General features: G+C 35.7%; 1 protein-coding gene across 1 annotated transcript; it reads right to left on the reverse strand.

Moving 5' to 3' along the window:
• Positions 1-16: 16 nt before the first annotated feature.
• LOC132174236 (FAD/NAD(P)-binding oxidoreductase family protein) lies at positions 17-16,663 on the reverse strand. Its single transcript, XM_088514965.1, is given in 9 exon segments — positions 17-179; positions 3,390-3,563; positions 3,673-3,761; positions 3,996-4,093; positions 15,397-15,576; positions 15,675-15,748; positions 16,135-16,314; positions 16,397-16,496; positions 16,612-16,663. Coding segments are annotated over 9 exon segments (1,101 nt in total). The 5' UTR covers positions 16,655-16,663.
• Between the last annotated feature and the right edge of the window lie 8,339 nt (positions 16,664-25,002).

Below are 25,002 nucleotides of genomic sequence, written 5' to 3' on the forward strand. Positions count from 1 at the left end.
AATGATGATACAATCACTATAAACAGCTAATAAGCTTGGAAGCTGCAGCCATGCCACTAACTATGGCACCTTCAATATTTGGACTAACACAAAAATCTCCAGCGATGGCCAGCCTCTTGTTCTTCTCCCAAAGGCACTTCTCCTCTCCGGCTATGCTTGTAACAGGAAATGCACTCCCCCTAAAACAACATTCGAAGTATCAAATAGATATTCAGCAATATAGAGTCGCTACATGCATTAAAAAAGTCTTTACTTTCACAACATGATGCTGCATAATCCTATGATGGCGAGTATGAAAACTATATCTTCTGTTAGAATAATATGATGTGTATTTATTCTAGGAAGGGTGTGATGTGTCCATATCCTAGAAACATGATGAGCTGTCCTTGCGTGAGTTGTTCTTGCGTGAGCTGTCCTATCCAGAATATTGTACAAACACTTTTATAAATAGAAATGAATGTCAAATAGAGGGCAATGATTATGGAGCCCATTGTATGTGGCCACAGATAAGTTGGAGATAACTGTCTAGTAAACCATCCAAAAACTATGAGATTCAAATTCATATACTCCCCATGCAGAGAAATAATCGTTATGATTCTGAAACAGCAGCTGCATTGAATCCAGAAACACGTCTCATCAATGCAAGTGAAAAATGCAGCTAAACATTATGTCTTACTTTGAAAAATTCAGTAAAGCTAGACAACATGCAACTCTTTCCTTCTTTATCTCTATTGAATCAAGGAAAATTATTTGATAGCCTGAACCCTATCCTCGCATGATTGCATCTAAAATATTTTTAAAACAAATAACAGCCCCCACCCCACCCCACCCCTCACCCATAAACTCCTTTCCTAAAAATCCTGCTCAATACTCATACTAAAATTGGCCTTCATGCACGAGTTTCTGCCAGAAAGAGCAAATGAAAAAGAAAAACATCAGAGAGCCAACCTATGGTGTTGCCACATTCTCATTTGCATTTAAGTTCTTAATACTGTCTGTGGAAGAGGAAGACAAGACAGGCAGCTTTCAGTTGATGGGCAACTTTACCTCACATACAGGTTCACTCTATTCAATATCACCTGAAGATACCGTCCATAGTAGAAAGAAGAGATTCATGGAAGAGAAGGGTTGTCAAAAACTATAACTACTCCAGCAGATTTCTTTTTTGAGAAATAGTCGTGAAAATGGAATGCAATTTGAACATTCATGGCAGAATTGCGTTTCTCGTTTGTTTGTTAAATAGTCCACTATTTAAGCTACCCCATGCCCAAATCCTCTTCTTTTTTTTATAACAAGTTCATGTATTCACCTTGTCGGGTAAACCTCAGACCCTATAAAGCGTCCCCTCCACACAAATCAGATAATACTCTAGCTTCGCCGGCAGGCTGGCCCCAAGAAATTGCTTGTACCCAAGGGGATTTGATGCCCAAATCCTTACCAAAAGAGTTCTTCTATCAGCAAAGTGGACATCCAATGCCAAGAGAAACGACCAGAGCATGAGCACCATGAGATAAATGAAATATAGCATAAGTTCTGGCAGCCAGTAAGCCAAGAGACAAGTATGGCACCATGACTGTTTCATCCACATACTATAAGAGAAATTCTTACAATAAAGTAAGACCTCTAGTTTCAAGAGAAATTCTAAACTATATGCCACCCTCTTCACGTTGTAGTCAGATTCAGGATTTTTAAGATGATATGGACTTTAACAACCACGCTTCAAATTGTTTTAATTAGCTTCAGAAACAAATGAAGACTTGGGAATGTCCAAAGGGAAAATAAATTGTGAGTGAGAAGTTCTTTCTCTAATGATATCCTTTGGACAATTTTGCAATCAATAACTCCATAATCATTTCCATCCACATATTTAGAAGTCTCTCATCCATCCATGGATTTCATTAATATTAACAAATCTACACATTTTATACCTTCTATATAGGAGCAACTTCAACTCTACCCTGAAATTCAAATCCCTCCAGCCAAAGTCTCCAACCCAAATGCAACCCCATAGAATTCTGAAAGATATTAAATGCCATAACCAAGTTGCAGGCTGGCAAATATTTTGCAGTGTACTTTGTAAGGCTTGGATCCCCAATATCCCGTAGAATCAACTAGAATTTAAGAAAAGGAAAAGATTCTACATCTGGAGAAAGATGAATACACCATATAATTAGGACTTACCTGTGCAATCACAATTAAGCTAGGCCAGGGGTGGACAGGCTTCTTTTTTTTTTTGTTCAGCATGAAAAAAGAGTGGTTTCGAAATTGATCCTTGACTGAGAGCATCTCCAGCACTTTCAAAATGACTATATAGTTATATTTAGCATTTTTCCTTCTCCAGCAGACCTTTCAAAATGAATATTTTCAACCATTTTGTTATAGTAGTCTACTGTAGCACATTCTAAACATTTTTTATTATTTTCTCTGATCTTTCTCTCTCCTCTCTCCTCTGTCTCTCTCTCCCCCTCTCATCCTTCTCACCCTTCACTAAACCAAGCCATCTCTTGAAGCCTTTACTCCATTGCACACCCATCACATCCACTGTAGCCACAGTAGCAACATCTCCACTCTATCACCCCACCATCTCTCTAAGCCAACAAGTCGTCCATTGCCCACCCACTGCCATCGAGGCACTAGCACCTCCACCACCAAACCGACTCTGCCGCTGCACCTTCTCCATCTCCACCACCAAACTAGCTTGTCTACACCAACATTTACCGTAGAAAAATACACAAAACCCACATACCCAATTCAATTCCTTCACTCAAAACATACACTCAAAACCAAAACCAAAACCAAAGCGAAAGTCAATCAAACAAAAAGAAATGCATAAGAAGAAATCAACAGACCCGATCGAAGAGAAAAAAATGCATCAAACCAAATCCCAGTCAAGATAGGAAGACCCAATTGACCCACCATCCCCTTTATCTTGCTCTTCTCCAACGCCAGACAAGAGGACCCTTTTGATCCAAACCCACTTCCTCTGTTCAGATAGAAGGTCGTGAGTCAGTGAGAGTGAGAGAGAGAGAGAAAAGGCCAAGCTATGAATTTGGTTCGAAGCTCTGGTTCTGTTCCAGAGAGAGAATATGGGTGCCTCCGTGAATGAGAGTGTGAGAGTGAAAGGGGAAAAAATAAAATTAAAAAATATTATTTAAAGAGAATAATTTGTTAACTGCTGGAGCAAATGAGTAGCTAAAATAAAAGAGAGTAGCTAAACTAACTTTATTGCTGGAGATGCTCTCATTTTATAACACTGCTCTAAGCCCCCACAACGATATTAAAGTGAATCTGCTGACATTAAAACTTTTAGTACTATGATTAATATTGATACTTGTATTTGTGATCTGACAATTAACAGTAAACCTTAGAACTTTAAACTATGTACTGACCATCTATGAGCCTTCTTAAAAAAGGGCAGAGGAATATTGAGTCCAGTGCTCTGAAATTCATGGAAAAGTTCTTCAGCCACTCTAGTCAGTGTCGCTTCTGAGGGCTTTAGAAGTCCAGTTTGAGCAATAATGCTATTTGCATACTCCATTGTTGAATGCAAAACCCACAGTTCACTGTGCAGATTAAGCACAAGATGGTAAAAAATAGTCAACAATGGAAACATACCTTAAAACTTGATCATTTCTTTCTATGAATGTGTTAAGGCAGCATACAAGCATATACCTACTGGCAGATTGCCCTGGCTTGCTACTGTCACAATAAGCCTAGCTTAAAACATCAGAGTTTATTATTTTGAAGCCTTTTATAGGAATCTGAACCATAAAACAACAAAACAAAACAAAACTCTGTAAGGCACCGTGGCCACCAAAAAAAGGTCTTTAAAGAGAATCAACATTGTAAGAAGTCATCAGGTGAAAACCCAATTATCCAAAAGAGAAAGGGAAAAGAAGCATAATTGCATATAACAAATCAGTCATGTAAATTTTGATGAATCAGCACAGTTTGCAGAGAATACATAACTTAGAGATGCATAATTAATATCTTACTGAAGAAAGAGGCTCTCCAAATGCTAGCATGAAAGCAAAACACGGGCTAACAGGAATATCTTGCAACTTCACTGCGAACTCTGGAACCAAATTCAGATATGCATAACTAGTTAGGATGAAGTAAGCTTTACCAACAATCACAACACCAAAACCGACAATAATAGTGGAAACTAGAAAAAGAAATAAACTTGATAGGCTTATAATCTTTCTTTTCTGCTCATTGCATAATATGTAGTTTAAAAAACCAAAGTTGCAAAGTCTCCTAGACAAAACCATTCCAAGAGTTTGTCTTCCAAATGAAACCATTTGTCACAAATGACTGATAATGTAGAACGCAACACAAAGTTTACCTGCATTATCTAGAGTGACCTCAAAGTTTTCTAACCCTTCTACAATAGCATAACCTAGCTTATATACTACAGTTTTATTCAGGCCAGGATCACATATTCTGATAATTTTGTATGGCAGGAACTTGCACTAAAAGTGCTAACTGTTTTGAGCCCAGTCCAGATGCTTACATGCCCAAAAGCTTGGTTGATTACTTCACCCATTGAAATATCTAAATGAGTTCTAATACTAGATGTAGGGAACTTAACGGCTCAAGTTCTCATGAACTTTAGGTTTCAAATAAACTTTTTGGGCCAAAAATATTTTTTTTCAACTGCTCATACGTGCACATACACATGAAGCCTGCTTCCTGTTGTCTTGTACCACATAACAGGGTTTAAAAGTGAACAATTTCAGCATCTTGCTTAAGCGGCAGAATAGAGAAGAAAATAAAAGAAAAGATAAAGAGTAAAGAGAGGGATACAAAACAGAACAAAATGATAAAAGCTAAAAACTTGACAAGAGATTACACTGAGATGAGAAGAGAGAATAACTGCAAGACACATAACAGCCACCAGCTAGAGACCTTCTAGAATGGAATTGGAAAACTTTTTAAGAAATTACAGTGAGGTGGCTATGGAGAGAGATGGCATGATTGGATAGAACATTGCATAACTACAACGCAGTTTTCCATTCTCATTAATTGATCTCCGTATGGTTTCTTTAGTAGTTCGAGTGAATTAAGACAGGGATCTGTTGGGAGCTTTCCATAAGGCCAAGCATACATGGGACAATGTCATTGAGAAGATCAAACGTCGGTTGGCTAGTTGGAAAATGTTGTATCTAAGGGTGGTAGGCTTACCCTTATAAAGAGCACCATTTCCAATTTACCTATGTACTTCATGTCTCTTTTTCCTCTCCCTAAGCGTGTCGCAAATCTTCAACTTGATTTCTTATGGGGTGGGCTAGGCGAAGAGTTTAAATATCACTGGGTGAGATGATCTACCGTTTGTACGCCGATCTCTGAGGGAGGGTTGGGGATTAGAAACTTATTGAAGTTCAATCATGCTCTCTTAGGCAAATGGCTTTGGAACTATAATCTTGATAAAGAGGCTTGGTGGAGAGTGGTGGTAGAGGATAAATATGGAAGTTCTCAAGGAGGGTGGTGCTCTAGGGATAGGGTGGGGTTATGAAAGAATATTATGAGTTGGAGAAAGTTTTCAAGTCATACTAGATTTGAGGGGAGATATGGGTCTAAGGTTATATTCTAGCATGATATATGGTGTGGGGACTTGGTCCTTACGGAAGCCTTTATGAGTTTATTTGGTATTGCGTCCTGCGTGCGTAAACAATGCTTTTGTTGTGGATTACATGGAAATTCATGGAGGTTCTATTAAGTAAAACATGAACTTTGCTAGAAAGGCTCATGATTAAGAGGTGGATGTCTTTGCCTCTTTTTTAGGTGTTGTATTTAGAGAGAGTGGACGGGAAAACGAGGACAAGCTGTGGTGGGTCCCTTCCAAAAGAGGATTATTTGGTATTAAATCCTTTTACCATGTCATGCGTTGTAATGATAGTTTTTGCTTCCCCTAGAAGAATGTTTGGCGAACTAAGGCTCCATGGAGGGTAGCCTTTTTTGCTTGGTTAGTGGCCCTAAGAAAGATCATTACCATGGACAATCTTCAAAAGCAACGCATCATTGTGGTAGCTAGGTATTTGTATGTGTAAAAGGAATTGGGAGTCTATGGATTATATTCTTCTTCATTGTGAGGTTGCTTGTGCTATGTGGAATGTTTTCTTCAATTAGTTTGGATTGTCTTAGGTTATACCCAAACAATAGTCGATTTGTACGCTTGTTGGTAGAATGCTAGCAACACTGAGAGAGCTGCTATGTGAAAGATAGTACCTTCGTGTCTGTGCTGTCTTTGAAAGGAAAGAAATGATTGAAGGTTTTGTTGGAACTGGTATCCTAAACTCCACTTGCTTTAATGATATTTTGGTTGTAATAAAATAAAATTCTTTATTCCCTAATTTATTAATGACATTGGGTATATATACTATTGTTTAAATGTATACATCTAATTGCATAGTATTCAATCATGTACATGCAACGTCCCTAAGTTACATTGTATATGACTTTGAAGTGAGTAATGAGATTATCACACAGAAAATCTTAGTTATAGATCCTTGTAGCTTATAAATCATTGTTCATGGTCATAAATGAAACAGAGCATTCCATCTAGACTATAACACATCAACCTGAGATGATCTATTTTGATCATGTCAAGCAAGGGGCTTCAAGTTGATATGTTGGTGTAGGAGCATAGAGCTGCAATGCACCAAATTGGCCATGTGAGTCACCATTATTTGACACTGTCATAAGAATGATGTACGTGCATGACTGTTTATTAGTCATAATAGTTACTCTAAATCCTAAGAAGATCGAGAACCCAGATGTAAACTTTAGGTCACTTTGATGCAACAAGAAGTGAGACATTTACTACGGTCAAAATCTCAGTATATTGGATGATCACATGTAGCATTGTGAAAACACCTTCTTCAAGAAAGAATCCAAGTCCTTTACATAGAACAAATGAGTAATTCTAAAAGTCACTTTTGTGTCCATCTTGTGTCACTCTAAGAATGAAGTAACTTTTAAAATCATTGTTTGATCAAAATTCAATAATGATCAATCACAAAGGTAATGGTAATTTTAGAAGCCACATCATTCTTGGAGTGACACAAGAAGAACACGAGTAACTTCTAGCATTACTCAGATTAAAGTAATAAGGAATATTTCATTTGATGTAAATTTAATGAGAATGATTATTCTGAATCTCGTGTATAGGTGCTTCAATATGAGATATGAAATTTTTATGTACATAGTGAGATGAGATTTCACAGAGTACAAAGCATAAAGGATAAGAGGCAATGAATTAAAGTGAGAATTTATTGACTTTGATTCGACTACGGAATATTCCATGGAGGAGTAATATGTATTAAATAAGTACGTTGCATGGATTAATTGATTAAATTCAAAAATAAAAATTAGAATGCAGTACAATTGTTTGGTGGAATTAATTGTAATTAATAGTGATAAGCGCCGAATGTTGCACATTCAAGCCCCTTAATTTACATATGTTAAATCCTTAGCATTGTTATTTGTTTGATTTTGTTTTGTTTTTATCTTTCAGGTCTTATTTGACAAACCATTGGAAATTGGGGTTAAAAGATCCAAAAGTTGAGCATTCTGGAACTAGGATCGAGCGCAGTATTCATGGGATCGAGCGCACTGCGCTCGAGCGTCTGCGATCAAGGGTCGAGCGCATTCCTGTGCTCGCGTGCACACCATCCAGGCTCGAGCGCACTACGCTCGAGCGCACCAAGTCTTGGATCGAGCGCACTCGAGTGTACAGTGCACGGCAAGAACTCCTCTCCAGCATGGACTTGGATTTCTATCTCCCAATTGGACTGGGAGACTGCTCTCCGGTTTTCTCAGGGTTTTTAGGGTTCTCCTAATCCCTATAAATAGGGCTCTAAACATTGTAAACAAACACACCGCTTTCTAGAGTAAAAATTCAGTAAATTGTCTTTGGAGCTTAGAAGATCATGAGCGGCTAAACCCCTTTGTGAGGTGTTGATGTAACCCTATCCAAGCACAATGGTTTGATTGTATTTAATTTCTAGATTTTCAATTTATGCATGTTAATTGTATAACTATGAGGATTGCTATAATTGATTTTTGTTCTTCATATTAAATGCAATTGTTCTTAAATTCCTAAATCAATATTTGTGAAATTCTTCTCGTCTTAGAATGTATTTTACTTTTATTGATCTCAAATCATTCTTGTTTTCTGTGATTATGAGAATGATGGTTATACAATGGGTGTAATTGACATATGATCAATAGGATTTGATAGGCCATGCCTAGGGAAGACGGATTGTACTACACCCTAGTTTATTGTAATTTAGGTAGACAATCCGTGCCAACCGAAGATGGGTTACACTTATTCATTGATTATATGTATCCTGATAAAGAATTTGATAATTTATACCTAGGGAAGACGGGTCGTACCGCATCTTAGTGGTTAGGTGGACGATCCGTGCCAACCGGAGATAGATTATGCTTATTCTTTAATAAGGTAGTTTCTTGTTTATCTATATTTATAACATGCATAGAATGAATTTCTGGGATTACTTATGATTAACCATTGTTATGCGGATAGAGGTGAAGTCAATACCCTACTTTCTCTCTTTCATATATTTACTTCCTTTATTTCCGTTTATTTTATGCACTTTAAATTCTCACAACCAATTCACTCTCTTTTAATTAAGTTAATTTTGATCTTTTAATTTTGATAATTAAATCCCTGCAGTCCTTGAGGTTCGACACCCTCAATATAGCCCTATCCTACGGGATTCGTTCTATTGCGAGTGGTAATTTTATTGTTGATATTTTTGGTCACAAAAGTACCACATCAATTTTTGGCACCGTTGCCGGGGACTGCTTAACGGTTTCATTATCTAAATTTAGAGATTAATTTTAGCTTAATAAATTATTTTCCTGTTTTAAGTTGCTAAATTTTAATTCTGTTTCGTGTTGATTTTATTTTTTCTCAGAAACTGCAAACAGGTCCGTAAGCTGCCTTCTCTGTGACTGCGATCGAGCACAGTCTGTGTGCGATCGAGCGCACAGCCGCACTTCAGCAGGATTCCAGCTAGCAGCGCTCGAGCCCTCCACTCCTGCGCTCGCACCCATCTGCGGCAATACGCTCGAGCGCACCCTACCGTGCGATCGAGCACACTTGCGGCATCCTACATCCAGACCCTAAGTGCACACCAAGGCCGTTTGTGAGCTTGTTTGTTGTCTGTTTTAGCTTAATTTTTCTGCTTTCTTCTAAATTTCTATTTAGTTTATGTTAGGTCGTCGTTCTTTATCTTTTCCATTAATTTCTTGCGACCTTGAAATTGAACGCACTCTTAGACAAATTAGATCCCAAAAGAACTCTAATTTGCTAGAGGAACGTTCCACTAAGACTATGGGGGACGGTAACCACGTAGCATTGCAAGATCACTATCTTCCTACCACTTACACTACTCCCACATGTCTCTGGTTGCCGGAAATTACGGCAACCCATTATGAAATTAAGCCTAGCACTATATGCAGTTTACCTTCCTTTTTAGGGCTTAGCACTGAAAATCCTTATGAATTCCTAGGTGATTTCGAATCAATCAACGAGACCACTAAAATGAATGGATTCACTAAGGATGCCCTAAGGATGCGTCCTTTTCCTTTCTCCCTCAAGGAAAAAGCCAAACATTGGTTCTAGTCCTTAACACCCAATTCTATCACTTCTTGGGCGCAATTGCAACAAGAATTTCTTAAGAAGTACTTTCCCATAGGCATGACCAATGATACTAGGAGAGCCATCACTACATTCTCCCAGTACGAGGGAGAGGATTTCCATGAGACTTGGGATAGGTTGCAGACCTTGCTTAGATCATGTCCACACCACGCTGTCCCAAAATGGCAGCTAGTGCAGTGTTTTTATGATGGCCTGACCGAGTCCAATAGAAAAATGGTAGATGCATCCTGTGGGGGGACATTCATGTTGAAAAGTGAAGATGAAGCATGGTCTATGTTTGAAAACTTAAGTAACAATTCTCTTTAGTAGGTTTCCGCAAGACGAAGGGCACCAGCACCTAAGGCACCCAAGACGGAGAGTTTGTATAAAGTCGGCCATTCTCCAAACATGGCCAACCAAGTAGTCGAGGCTATCACCAAGAAGTTGGAACAAGTTCTGTTGACTACTGGTTTTGCTCCTAATACTGCTCACACACACACTGAAGCATGCTCATTCTGTTCCAGTCCTATGCATCATGTCAATAACTGCCCTGTTACTGGAAATTATACTGACATTTCTAATGAGCAGGTTAATGCAGCTTTCTCCAGACCGGGTAATGATCCGTACTCCAATACCTACAACCCCGGGTGGCGAAATCATCCAAATTTCTCATGAAAGAATTCAAGCAACTCATCCTCAGGGCCACACAATCATTCTCAACCCAACAGGCAGCCCTACCAACCTCAGTCCACTTACCGGCCTCCAGCAGCGCCGGTCGATAGCATGGGAGCACCAGCTACAGTCACTCTGACCATGTCACAGTATGAGTCCTTACATAAAGAATTGCAAGACCTCCGCGCTGAGCTTGCAAACTAGAGAGCGGAAGACAAGCGCCAAGCAGATGAACGATTTGAAGCGCAGCAAGAACTGCTGCGTGCCATTGTAGCTCGGCTGCCACTTGCTCCAGGGGCATTGTCTTCTGCGCCACAGTGACAGGTTTGGTGTTTCTTTTTCCCCTGCATTGTTTTATTGTTATTTTCCACACACTGAGGACATTGTGCACTCTAAGTTGGGGGGTGTGGGCATATAAATGATAGTTCTGAGCATGCAATTGATTTTCCTATTGTGGTTTGAAATTCATTTATGGGCTTAATATGACGAATACATGATCACGTGATTAAGAAATTAAAACTGGGTTACTCTCATTGGCAGCATGAAATATTACTTGTTTCAATTTAATTTTCACAAGCACACTTGCATATAGTCTGTGGGGTATAAAATCTAGAATCAAGAATGTTTGGTTTTAATATTCGGAATGTAGTTGGGCAACTTATTGGGAAAACAACTTTGGCATAAATTAAAATAATAATAATAATAATAATAATAATAATAATAATAATAATAATAATAATAATAATAAATAAATAAATAAAAATGATCATTTTAAACTTTCCACCAAGTAACCGGACCTCTTGCCTCACTAAGCAGTGAGTATTCGCGTCAAAAAGTGAAAAGTTTGGATTGGTTGGTAGCTTAGCTTTGTAGCCTTTTTGACCCGAGTTAGTAAGTCCTTAGGGGTGTTTTTACACCTAATGCCCTAAAACCATCTGGTTTGGGAGTCATTGGCCTAACACTCGATAAATGGGTCAATCAGAAAGCTTAAGGGAGCTAAGTGGAAAAAAAAAAAAAAAAAAAAAAAAGTTGCCTTGGTTGTTTGTCTGACGGGGAGTCCAATGAATTTTGAGTATTGATCCATGCATGATTGAGATTAGTTTTGAAAGCCCTTGATTATGTGTTGAGTTCACATACACTAATTGAATTTTGTAATATCTCATAATTGCCATGATTGGAGCTAAGTTGTGATTGCCTGAAATTGTGAAGATAGTGTTTGTTTTATTAAGCCTGCTAATGACTGAAAACCATGATGGTCATGAGATTGCATTCTTAGGAATTACATGGTTAGAAAATGTTTGTGGGTATCATTCCTGGAAAACCCTCACGAGACTTCACTCGTCCTCTAGGGAACTCCTAGGGGTTTAAAAGGCTTGTTGCATATGTTAAATGCAACCGTACGTCCCACGAAAGCTGGATTTATCTTTTTTGTTTTTCAGTTTATTTTCTGTTTTATACTGCTAAGGGACTAGCAATATGTAAGTTGGGGGGTGTGATAAGCGCTGAATGTTGCACATTCAAGCCCCTTAATTTACATATGTTAAATCCTTAGCATTGTTATTTGTTTGATTTTGTTTTGTTTTTATGTTTCAGGTCTTATTTGACAAACCATTGGAAATTGGGGTTAAAAGATCCAAAAGTTGAGCATTTTGGAACTAGGATCGAGCGCACTGCGCTCGAGCGTCAGCGATCAAGGGTCGAGCGCATTCCTGCGCTCGAGCGCACACCATCCAGGCTCTGCGCTCGAGCGCACCAAGTCTTGGATCGAGCGCACTCGAGCGTACAGTGCACGGCAAGAACTCCTCTCCAGCATGGACTTGGATTTCTGTCTCCCAATTGGACTGGGAGACTGCTCTCTGGTTTTCTCAGGGTTTTTAGGGTTTTTAGGGTTCTCCTAATCCCTATAAATAGGGCTCTAAACATTGTAAACAGACACACCGCTTTCTAGAGTAAAAATTCAGTAAATTGTCTTTGGAGCTTAGAAGATCATGAGCGGCTAAACCCATTTGTAGGGTGTTGATGTAACCCTATCCAAGCACAATGGTTTGATTGTATTTAATTTCTAGATTTTCAATTTATGCATGTTAATTGTATAACTATGAGGATTGCTATAATTGATTTTTATTCTTCATATTAAATGCAATTGTTCTTAAATTCCAAAATTAATATTTATGAAATTCTTCTCTTGTCTTAGAAAGTATTTTACTTTTATTGATCTCAAATCATTCTTGTTTTCTGTGATTATGAGAATGATGGTTATACAATGGGTTTAATTGACATATGATCAATAGGATTTGATAGGCCATGCCTAGGGAAGACGGATTGTACTACACCCTAGTTTAGTGTAATTTAGGTAGACAATCCGTGCCAACCAAAGATGGGTTACACTTATTCATTGATTATATGTATCCTGTTAAAGAATTTGATAATTTATACTTAGGGAAGACGGGTCGTACTGCATCTTAGTGGTTAGGTGGACGATCCGTGCCAACCGGAGATAGATTATGCTTATTCTTTAATAAGATAGTTTCTTGTTTATTTATATTTATAACATGCATAGAATGAATTTCTAGGATTACTTATGATTAACCATTGTTGTGCGGATAGAGGTGAAGTCAATACCCTACTTTCTCTCTTTCATATATTTACTTCCTTTATTTCCGTTTATTTTATGCACTTTAAATTCTCACAACCAATTCACTCTCTTTTAATTAAGTTAATTTTGATCTTTTAATTTTGATAATTTAAGCCCTGCAGTCCTTGAGGTTCGACACCCTCAATATAGCCCTATCCTACGGGATTCGTTCTATTGCGAGTGGTAATTTTATTATTGATATTTTTGGTCACAAAAGTACCACATCAAATATAACCGATGACAAGTAATGAGATGACAAATGTTACGAAAATCTGGATAAATACCATTACCTATTATTACAGGTCAAAGGATAGAGATCGAAACAAATAACTCTCACAGTCCAGAATCAAAAAAATAAGAGTTTGGAGCATTTAAAAAACTTGTATCCATAGAACATTTGGCGTAACATAGATAATGAATAAATAGGAGTTAATATCATTCCAATTGCCATTACAAATGTAATTAGTATTTTTGTTATAAAAAAAATTTGTGGCTGATAATTAGTCCCAAAAATACTATTAATTCTACAACAAAACCACTCATCCCCAGTAATTCCTATTGGAGCTAATTGTATTTTTTCTTTTGGATCCCTCTTTGAGCTGATATAATTTGACCAGTTGTTTTTCAGGCCTCATGTATTTATTTATTTAGGTTGGTTTTTATTTTATAAAACTTGGCCCTAGGATTTATATTCATAAAGCTTGTTTTATTTTATAAAAACATGGGCTAGAGAATTAGATTCTCAAGTAGCCATTATTTGGAGATGATTGGGCTAAGGAATTTAATTCCTAGGCATAGTCCAAATAAAATGAGCATTGGACTAAAGGGATAAAATCCAAGCCCATGCATGGGTTAAAATGAGAATGGGCTAACGCAACAGAAAATTATTTCTCCCATGGCTGTGTGGTGCCAAGAGGGCTAAAGCCCCCTTGGCTGAATCCTAGTAATTCTAGGGTTCTAGAACTCTCTCTCTTACCACCTCTTCAAGTAAACCTAAATCTATAGATAGAGGACCCTAGAGAAGCATAAAGGTGTGTGAAAAAATATACAGAGAGAGATAGAAAAATATAGAGGACTAAAACAATATCAAAGTTTATACTCTCACATGCTCATACTTTATATTTCTAGTTTATTCTCAAAGTAATTGAGAATAGTTTGTGATCCTACACTCACGATCATATTCAATCATCAAAGAGAAGATTTGAAGGTTTAAACAAGTCCCAAAGAACAAGTGCTAGCCACGTTCATCATCAACATGCAAGGAGAAAATCAAGGAGATTCATATACCCCAATATGCCTAGGAGAGGCCAAAATTCCATATAAGTAACATGTACTTGTGTATTATTTTTATATTCTAGCCTTGTTATTCTTGAAGCCATGATCACTGGGATTATTTTCCACCGCATATGTTTTTCATATGCATGATCCCATCAGTTTTGAGGACCGTGAGAGGACTTTGGAGGAGATTAAGTCTTTCTTTTTCAACACCCCGTATCTTTGGACAGCTACTTTTGTTTCTCCTTTGATGATTAGTTTTCATGATTTTCCTACTATTTAGGTGGCTTCTCTTGTATATTCCCTATGTACCTAGGGACACCTCACGCTTTTAATGATATCTTAATTACATATTAAAAATAAATAAAAAAATTGTTGTACCTTGGGCCACCATGATGATCTTTCTGACATTAAGTTGGTTTAATTTGTATTGACCTTCAAGATTTTCTTGTTGACCTTACGTTTCCGCATTTAATGTTTTAAACAGTCATTTAGTTGTATTTAATACTTTGGATCTCCTTATGTTCCTTTATGCCTGTAAGGCATTAGTTAACAAACTCCTAAAGAACTGGGGGGGCGGGGTTTGAGCTAAGTTTTTCCAATATGGTGGTCAAGAAAGATTGCAGAAATATATACAAAATGGTCAAAACATCAAAAAGAGCATCACATGGTAGATATTGGTATTGGCACAAGAACATACATTAAAAAGGTCAGCACAAAAGAAGTGGTTAGCAAGTACACAGAATTCTTATTTCATTTAATCATACTATGTGTGCAATTTTGCTTGCCGTGGCTTATATCAATATTAGGTTCTTTTCCCTTCATATTCAATCAAATTTCTTACAAGAAAAGTCACGAATTGAATGATTACCATAATGTATTTGTTGTGGGATTAAGACTACAATATGTTTCATAGTTCAACATAGGGACAAGATCAGCAATCTTTCACACCAAATCAAATAATTATCTTTTGAGCCCCAGAAATGAGAAGCTTCATCAAAAACCATTTCTAATAGTATAGACCTTGGTCATTAAACAAAAAAAACGAAAAAAAGGAAAGATAGATTTTTACACACAGGAAGGTCAAGCCTAGATGCAAATATAAAGTATTGTACACAACAAAACAATTGAAGGAAAGATATTATACCAAGAGGTGGTGGTCGTCTTGTTACATTTGTAAACCTTGGCGAAACTATGTTTTTGTCCGATGCAACCACCCCCTGAAAGCGACCGAGATTTTGTCCATCCAAACCCACCAAAGACCATAAATTCTCATCCACTAACCACTCCAACCTTCCAACATCCACCCCAAATTAACTATCCACTCCTGCAGAATAGTGAAACAAAAATTAAGCAATTTGTAGGTTCACATTTAATATTGAATGATAGACGTTCCAAAAGAGAAGTAGTAGGGCTAATGCATACCAGGCTCGTGGCATAATGCTTTGCATATGGCATTCATGCCTGGCACACCCACATATTTCTTGGTTAATCCTTCCCAAACAATATTGGTGTTAATCAGAGAAATAGTTGAATACGTCAGCTTGAATATCCATAAAAGGGAGGAATTAAATACGATGTCTCTTGAAAGTAGTATCAAATATTCTTCAACAAATTTCAATTTAAATCAGCCAAAAGAAAATCACTTTCATCTTTATTCTATTTTCATTTTCTGAGAAGAAGAGGAAACCATGGAGCACAAATACCCACAAAGCCATACTAGTAGAACTAGTGCCCAAAACAAACTGAAACAAAATTGGTACCATTCAATCAATTACACACATTTTAGGGGAGGCGCCGGAGGGGAGGCAATTAGTTTTGAAGGGTGAAAAACATAGAACAACTCAACTGAACAACGAAAACATACAAGGAATAGGAGTAAGCCTGTTGTATGTCAACAAATTTGTTGGAGATACAATCAAAAGACCCAAAATTCTCTTTCCACTCAGCAACAAGGCCTCTTGATTCCCACTCACGAACCAGACCCAACACCTCAGCATTGCTGACACTGAAATAGAGAGCACCGTGGTCGAACACCAGCTCTTTCCCATCTTCAGCAACTTTTCTGTTTCCAAATTTTCAAAGCATTGCAAAATCAAAATGACCCTTTTATATTAAGAAAGTAGAAGAAAAGAAAGAGAAAGAACCTTCGCTGAGACATGCGGCCACCAGGACCTCTAGCGGACTCGAAAATGGTGACGGACACCCCATTCCTGGCGAGACTTGACTCGCACACTGCTCCTGAAACTGCCCACCATTTATGTCATTGTTATTTATTTATTTATAATTCGAATTTCTCTGAAAAGTGATATGTAATATATATAAATATAAATTAAATATAAGAGTTGGTTTGAACGCTCACTTCCACTACCGACGACGGCTACCTGACTGACGACGCTTTTCATGGTGATTCGTTCCCTTCCCTTTTTCAAGTCAAATGAATATCGAAGAAAATAAAAATACGGAAGCCGTTCACAACAGTGGCTGGCAACTAGTCAAATAGTCAGTGATCTAGCTTGTACGCTGTTAAACAAAATGAAAGGACCAAACTCAAAGTAGCAAACCACATCATCGATTTAGGCTGTGTTTTCACCCCTTTGACACCGTGAGATGCACTCTGCGTACCAATTTGGACCACGCCCATTGATAACAAGTCCATCAGGGAAGGCAAGCACTTTACATGGGATTTTCTTCTACTTGTTGCTAGGGGAGAATGATAGCCTAAAAGTTGATCACGAACTTTGGCCTAATTTACAAATTAGGCCATGTGGTTTAAAAAATAATTTATAGCTTCTTAGGGTAGGCCAAAATAACATTTTACTCTCTGAACTCATTTTCTGTTAAATGACTTAATATAAACCGTTTCATTGTCACCTCACACCCAACAAAAATAAGACACGTGTTCTTTTTATTTATGCTTTTAAAAAAATGACAAATAAGATTTTTCACGTCATTTTGAGGCTTCAGCATACACTTCACTTCAAATTAAATAAACATAATCCTTCTATATCCCCATGTGTTGACATCATCTTCATCTTCCCCACTGATTCACTGTCCACGCCGTTATCTTTATGTCTGATTCTAAGAGTTGAAAATTCAAAAAAAAAAACAAAAACAAAAACAAAAAATAGATTGCCACCCATCACCCAATTTTTTCCTCATTTATTTATTTATTTATTTTTCCTTTATTAAGACACTCTTTTGTAGTATCCACCATTCGTACTTTGTGCCTGATGTTACTGCAAAATGAAGATATTACTCCAAAATGATATCTAAAACGCAATTGTGCTTGCCATAGAACAATAAAAATAAAAAATAAATAAAAAAGATAGAGAGAGAGATGGATAGATTGTTTCCAATGCCCAGAAACAATTTTTGAAGATGCTTCAATGCCCAAAAGCAAATATGAATTTCCATAGAATGACTGCCCAAAAACACACTTCAAAGATACCCAAAATCTTAAAAGCGGAAGTAAAAAAGCTCCAAAGCAAGCTGGCTTAGTTACTGTCATGACGTTTCCAGCGATTTCAGTCGTGCTATGAAACCCAACAACTCACGTGGGGATGGACGCAACAATCGGTGGGGAAGAGGAAGACAATGATGTGGACAGTGAATAAGTGGGGAAGATGAAGACAGCGGTAGCACAGAGGATATAAAGGGATTATATTTATTTAATTTGATGTGTAGTGTGTGCTGGAGCCTCAAAATGACGTGGAAAAGCTTATTTGTCATTTTTTAAAAGTATAAATAAAAAAAGAACATTTGTCTTATTTTTATTGGGTGTGAGGTGGCAATGAAACGGTTTATGTTAAGTCATTTAACAGAAAATGAGTTCAGGGAGTAAAATGTTATTTTGGCCTACCCTATGGACCTATAAATTATTTTTTAAACCACAGAGAGTGATTTGTAAATTAGGCCACCTTAATTCACATATGTTAATCTCTTAGTTTTGTTATTATTTGATGTTTTGTGTTGTTTTTGTGTTTTCTAGCATTTGTAGGGTTTTTGAAGAAAGGAAAGCATTTCTGGAAAGTTCCAAGCTTAAAGGACAATTTGGAAGAAAAGCTGCAAGCAATGAGATCGAGCACAAGTACTTAGGCTTGAGCGCATCAGCACTCGATCACACAAGCAACCAAGCTCGAGCGCTCAAGAGCAAGGATCGAGCGCAGCCATGTGCTCAAGCACATCAATTTGGGATCGAGCGCACTCGAGCGCCCAGCATGCAGCTAGACTACTTTTTCACTTCAAATTGGGTTTTCAGTCTCCTTTCTGGATAAGGAGACTGACCCATGGTTCTCCTAGGATTTCTAGGGCTTCTAGGTTTCTCCTAATCCTATAAATAGGCCTCTACACATTGAGAAAGACAATCTTGGAAAGGAGAATTGGAGGCTCAGTCAAGAAGTGTTTTTGGTTTCTTCTTTTCCCTTTTATTTTTAGGATGATTAGCATCCAAAGTATGTGTAACTAATATTTTAGTTAGGACTCCATTGAAGCCCTTGTCATATATTTTTAGAATTTCAATATTGGCGCCTTTGTTGCAATTATATTGGAGTGCTTAACTTGATTATTTCCTGTTTAATCCCTCATATGAATGTGCTTGACAAACATATGCATGTATTTGGATTTGTTATTTGTGTCAATTTGGATGACCGAATCTTAGGCATAATAGAGTGACAAAAAAATCTCTTCACGGGTTCTTGGATTAATCAACATACAGAACAGTGGGTAGATACCATCCCCTATGCTTCATGTGTTTGTTGATTTCTATAAATTTATGCTTTCTTGAAGAACAACTTAGTAGATACCATGAGAAAGAAAAGAATTAGAGTAGGTATTATGCCTAATTTGTTGCTTAGGGAAATCAATAGTTTAGGGAGTAAATACCATGCCCTTAGGTTGGCAAGCATTAAGTATATCGGTATAATTGTTAGCATTGGCATATTGTTTATCTTAATTGAGTATGATTAGCAGTGGATGTCAAAACCCTAACCCTTGTTCTTATTATTATTTCTATTTTTTATTACCTTTTTATTTTACTATTCAATTCAACCTGTGACATCTTATTTAATTCAGTTAATTAATTAGGAGAAACATTCTAAGCATAATTTCATCAATCCTTATGGGAATGATCTCGTATTTGCCTACTATACTATCATTTTGATCTTGTGCATTTCTAAGTAAAATGTACCAATTATTCACCTATTTATTTAGGTGGGTAATTGGCACAATAGCAGCTGTAGAAGCATACAGAATGAGGTCGCAGTTGCACAAGCATCCACTTGGCAGTGATGGAAGATGCTTGAAGACTAGATGTATAATAGAAGTGTTGTGCAAATTTTAATTACTCGCAAGTGCACGAATCGTTTGCAATAAAGGGTTTTGCAAGTGCAAGGTCGATCCCACAAAGAATTGTGTTTTTGAAAACAATTTTAATCTAAACTAATTAAATCCTAACCTAGTCCTGAAAATTGATTTGATTTTTGAAATTAAAAACAAAACAAAATAAAATTAATCAAAAGATAAATACTAGGTTTCAGAATTCACACTCACCAAATCAAAGCACATATTATTATGTTTGTTCATACATCCGAATTTCAATAAAACCCTATGCATGTTCTTTTTTTATATAAAAATAACCTATTGAAAGATTCTATGAATCCATCCATTATACAAATCACAATGCATATCCAACTTAAGTCAATGTCATCCAATGTATCTATTTGATTAAAGAAAAATAATGGATATCCAATTTAAATTGAAAGATGCAATGTATCCGTTGGATGAAACACATTGAATATCCAACTTTGGCACAAATATTAATCTAAACAATCAATTACAAGAACTTAATCAAATAATAAAATTGAAATGAACAGACATTACACTAAACATCGGAATTGTACAAACAAAATATAAAAATATGCAAACAAATCAATGGTGAGGCTTCATCTTCAACCTTAGTTGAAAGTTTAGCCTCTCATGACAAAAGGAATCATAAAGAAACTAATTAACTTCATTAAAATCAAATAACTTACAAAAGAATTGGTGTTCAGAGCTACAAAAACCCAGAAAACACAAAAATGACAAAGAACAAGGCCTCCTGGCGCGCCTCCGTACATTTCCCTTGAAAAATATAGTATTTATAACTCTAATTTAGGGTTTTCGCGCTCCCAGGTCAGACGAGTGCGCTCGATTGCACTCTAGGTGTGCTCAAGTGTACTTGGGAATTTTTCAAGGCTTCTGCAGAGCAGCGCATGGGCGCTGCTTGCTTGGGTAAATGCAGGAGTGCGCTCGAGCGGGCTTTGCTGGGCTTAAGCGTAGATGCGCTCGAGCGTGATACTATGCACTCGATCCCACTTCTAGAATTTCACTTATTTCCTACTTCCTTGCAATTTTCACCTTAAAGCCATAGTTTTCTCTTAACAACCTACAAAACGCTAAGACACCAAAACTAACAAAAACATCAGAAAATAACAAAACTAAAGGCTTAACAAATGTAAATTAAGGGGCCCAAATATGCAATATTTGGTACTCATCAAGAAGCAACTGAAATGTGGTTAGCTATTCTCTAGGATCGGTTTTGTTAGTCTTGTTGTAATTCAATTAGTTAGTTGGGACGTTATTTGAAGTTGTTGGGAAGTTAGTTGAAGTTGTTAAGTAGAAGGAATTATTAATAGCTTTGATGGCAATGTAATAATCAACTTTGTAGTCATTTGTTCAGTTGTGAACTTGGAGGTTGAGCATCATCGAAATGCTTGTTCAATAAGAAATGTATCCATTCTTTCCTTCTTCCATTCTTTCCTTTATTTTCCTTCTTACTTTAGCTCAATTTTACAAAAAGGAAACCTAATCAGTTTTGAAAATGGGACACCCCTGCATGCCCCCATGTAGCTCTACCACTGCATCTAGGGCTGGCAGAACAGGTTGGCATGTCTCGTTTGTGTCAACCCAGTTGACTCGCGAACTCGTTTATGCTAACCTGAACCTAACATATTTATATAAACATGTCAAACACCCAAACTCGAATACAACACGACACGTGTAACCCATTTAGATAAACGTGTCGTTTTGGGTTGACACAACCCAACCTGTTAACACGTTTAATTTAGCTATCAATAGGGTCTGACCTGGCACAACTTGACATGACCCGACATGACAGTTAAGTCATTTTAATTTTTATAGCCTAACTAAATGGCAAAATCCCAGCAATCAAGCAGCAATGTGGCCGTTTTGAATTGAAAAAGAATGGTGGTTAGGAGGATTAGAAAAATAAAATAATAATAATGGTGGTTGGGAGAATTGATAGAAAGCATCCAAAACAACAAAAGCTAATTCATGGATCTATTGTTAGTGTTGATTGAGCTTGGGCATATACATATCAATATATCTTAAAATAACTCGCACAAATTCAGCAAACATATGGACAATCTATTTAGCCCAATTTTAACATACGTGTCTAATTCCAATGGACATCTATAGCATGCAATACAAAACAAATGGATGACAATTCAATTTTGTTTTTTGGGTTAAAAATTTAAGTTAAAAAAAATAAAAAAATAAAAAATAAACGGGTCAACCCGCAGGTTGACATGACACAGGTTAAATTGCCAACCCTAGCCGCATAAGACACATCCACTACAAATGACTCAGGTGTTTGAATAATATAAAATAATGATAATAATTGACAGGAATTGAATTAATATTATTTGTTTTTTTGTTGCTGGACCTAGAAGCAGATGGGCCCAGTAACCTTTTTTTTTTTTTTTTTGGCAATTGACAACTCACCTTTGGAGTCTCCCGAGCTTGACCTCCCTTTGGTGGTGTTTGGTAAATGGGTTGGCCTAGACACTGTAGTTGATGTAGATTGATGTGAAAAAAAAGTAAGAATGTTTTGTATAAAAAAGTGAAAAAGTGAAAAAGTTTTGTTTTGTAGTGATTTTTTTATTTGAATAATAATAAAAAGTGAATGATGTGATATAAATAGTGAAAAAGTTAAAATATTTTGATGTTAATTTTTTTGGAAAATGGTGATGAACAGTGTCTAGGCCAACTCCAACCCCTTTACCAAACAAGGCCTTTCCAATTGCCCCCAAAATGTTTCCCGCCAAAAAGGACCTACTCTTCCTCTTCTCTTCCTGCCATTTCAAAACCCATCCCCGACCCCCGATCGCGACTAGCGGTTGAGATCTCGTGAGAAAACAACTTCTTTGTAAACATAATCTTGCTCTCTTCTTCAACTGATCTAATCCTTCTTACTCTCAACATTACTTTTAATGCTTCTTTTATCATCTAGGGTTAGGGTTTACTACTTTTGTGTAGGGGTGTCAATGCGGGCGGTTAAAAACCGCCCGCTATCTACTAACCGCCTAACCGCCGTCTAACCGCTTATCCGCTAACCGCTATAACCGCCTAGAGGTTAGCAGTTATTGGGTCTACTAGCCGTAACCGCTAACCGCATTTTTATATAATATATTTTTATAATTATAATTATAAAAATATTTATATATATAACATAATCACTTGATCTTTAAATCACAATTTTTTTAAAAAATAATTAAATCTTAATTTGAGTATTAATATATTATCACTATAATTTATATGACTATATCATATAATCACTTGATCATTAAATCACAATTTTTTTTAAAAATAATTAAATCACAATTTAAGTATTAATATATTATCACTATAATTTATATGATTATATCACATGATCAATTGATCATTAAATCATTTGATTATATAATAATAAATTATACATATATAATATGACATAATTCATAAGTATACCAATTCATACTAATACAATAATTAAATATCTAGAGACTTATTTTCAATGTATGTTATAAACTTATAAGTCTATATATGTTATAAGTCTATATAAGTCTACATATGCATATAAATAATATAAATGTATAATATTAATACTTAATCATATGATTCAATGACAATTCAAATACTTTATTCAAGACTTCAAGTGAATCATATTATTAATGTAAAATGATGATATGATTCGTATAATGTCAAATTAAGTAATTGACATTAGATTAAACAATGATCAAGGTGTTACTTATAAACAAAATTTAAGTATTAATGTATTATTAATATAATTTTAGTAATTTATAAATTATCACTATAATTGATATGATTATATCACATGATGACTTAATCATTAAATCATATGATTATATAATAATAAATAATACATATATAATATGACATAACTCATAAGTCATAAGTCTACAAGTTAATCATATGATTCATGTACAATGATAATCACAATTGATTTAATTGAATTAAACAATATATTACTTATAACTACAATTTAATTAAAGCATTACTAGATACTTTAGGAATTTAGGATTTAGGAGTTTGAACATTACCATTTACCATTAGATATTAAGTTCAATTCGAAGAAAAAAGATTATAAGTAAATATGATAATAATTTAAATAATTAATCATATGATATAATTTAATGAGATTATATGATTATATAATATCAAATTAAGTAATTGACATTAGATTCAACAATGTGTTACTTATAATCACAATTAAAGTATTAATGTATTTTTTGAACATTTTTTAGCAAAAGAAATTTAACCATTTTTTAAAAAAAAAAGAAAATTAACCATTTTTGAACAATTTTGAATTTTTTGAACAATTTGTAACAATTTTATACATTATAATCACAATTTACGGTAAGTAAAAACTTAACAATTTGAATTTAAATCATATATCATGAATCATGATAATAAGAACATATAATATAAGTATATAAGTTATAACAATTAACATTAACCCATATAAATTAGATAATGATACAATCATATAACTATATAAGTATATAAATGTTTACATATAAGATACAATATATATTAATATTGACATTATATACTTGACCCGTGTTAAGCATTAACATTTTAACATATTAACTAAATAATACTATATGTAATATGATAATAGTGATTAGTGTGTGTGAGTGTGTGACATAAAGCGTTTTATGTTGTGATTTGAAAAATACTTAATCTAAAATAAGAAGAAAAAAAAAATACTCGATTGAAAAAAACACAATTTTTAAAATCGTAATTATTGAAATTGAAATAACAAATTTACCCTAAATAATACTATATAACACAATTTTTATTCCTAATTCCTAAATTTTGAATTTTTTATTGAATTTAATCATAGCTGAATTTGAATTTGATCTATGGTATATAAGTGTAATCGTAGCCGTCTAAAATGTTTTGATGATCTAATAGCCGTTGGATGATATTAATGGAGGAGAGCTATCAAGCATTTACTAAGAAGTATGTATATGGTGTAACAGAGACATCGTAAGCTCTACATGATTCGATGGATAGTGTATGGTGGAGTGATCCTCCGGATTGTATTCAAATGATACTTGAGGCAGAACGCTCTGGTTCTGATTCCTCTGAAATAAGTCAATAAGATGAAACTTGATTCTAAAAAAAAAGAGACACCGTAAGCTTGCCTTGTTTGATCTAATTTGACGAGTAATATTAAATGTTAAAAACGTATATATAATCAATGGATCATATTGAACAAGCACACCATATCTAAATAGAGACAACCACATGGGATAAGCTTTTGGTAAAACGAATCAAACCGTTAATATTTATAATTTAAGGAGAAAGTTCACATAACCTCCTCAAACTACCACTCAATTGACAATGTCCCACCAACCTTTCAATTGTGACAATGTCCCCCCCCAAACTACAAAAAATTGTCAATGTT

The sequence above is a fragment of the Corylus avellana genome, chromosome 3 (assembly GCF_965113065.1).
Source record: "Corylus avellana chromosome 3, dhCorAvel1.hap1.2, whole genome shotgun sequence".
NCBI lineage: Eukaryota > Viridiplantae > Streptophyta > Magnoliopsida > Fagales > Betulaceae > Corylus > Corylus avellana.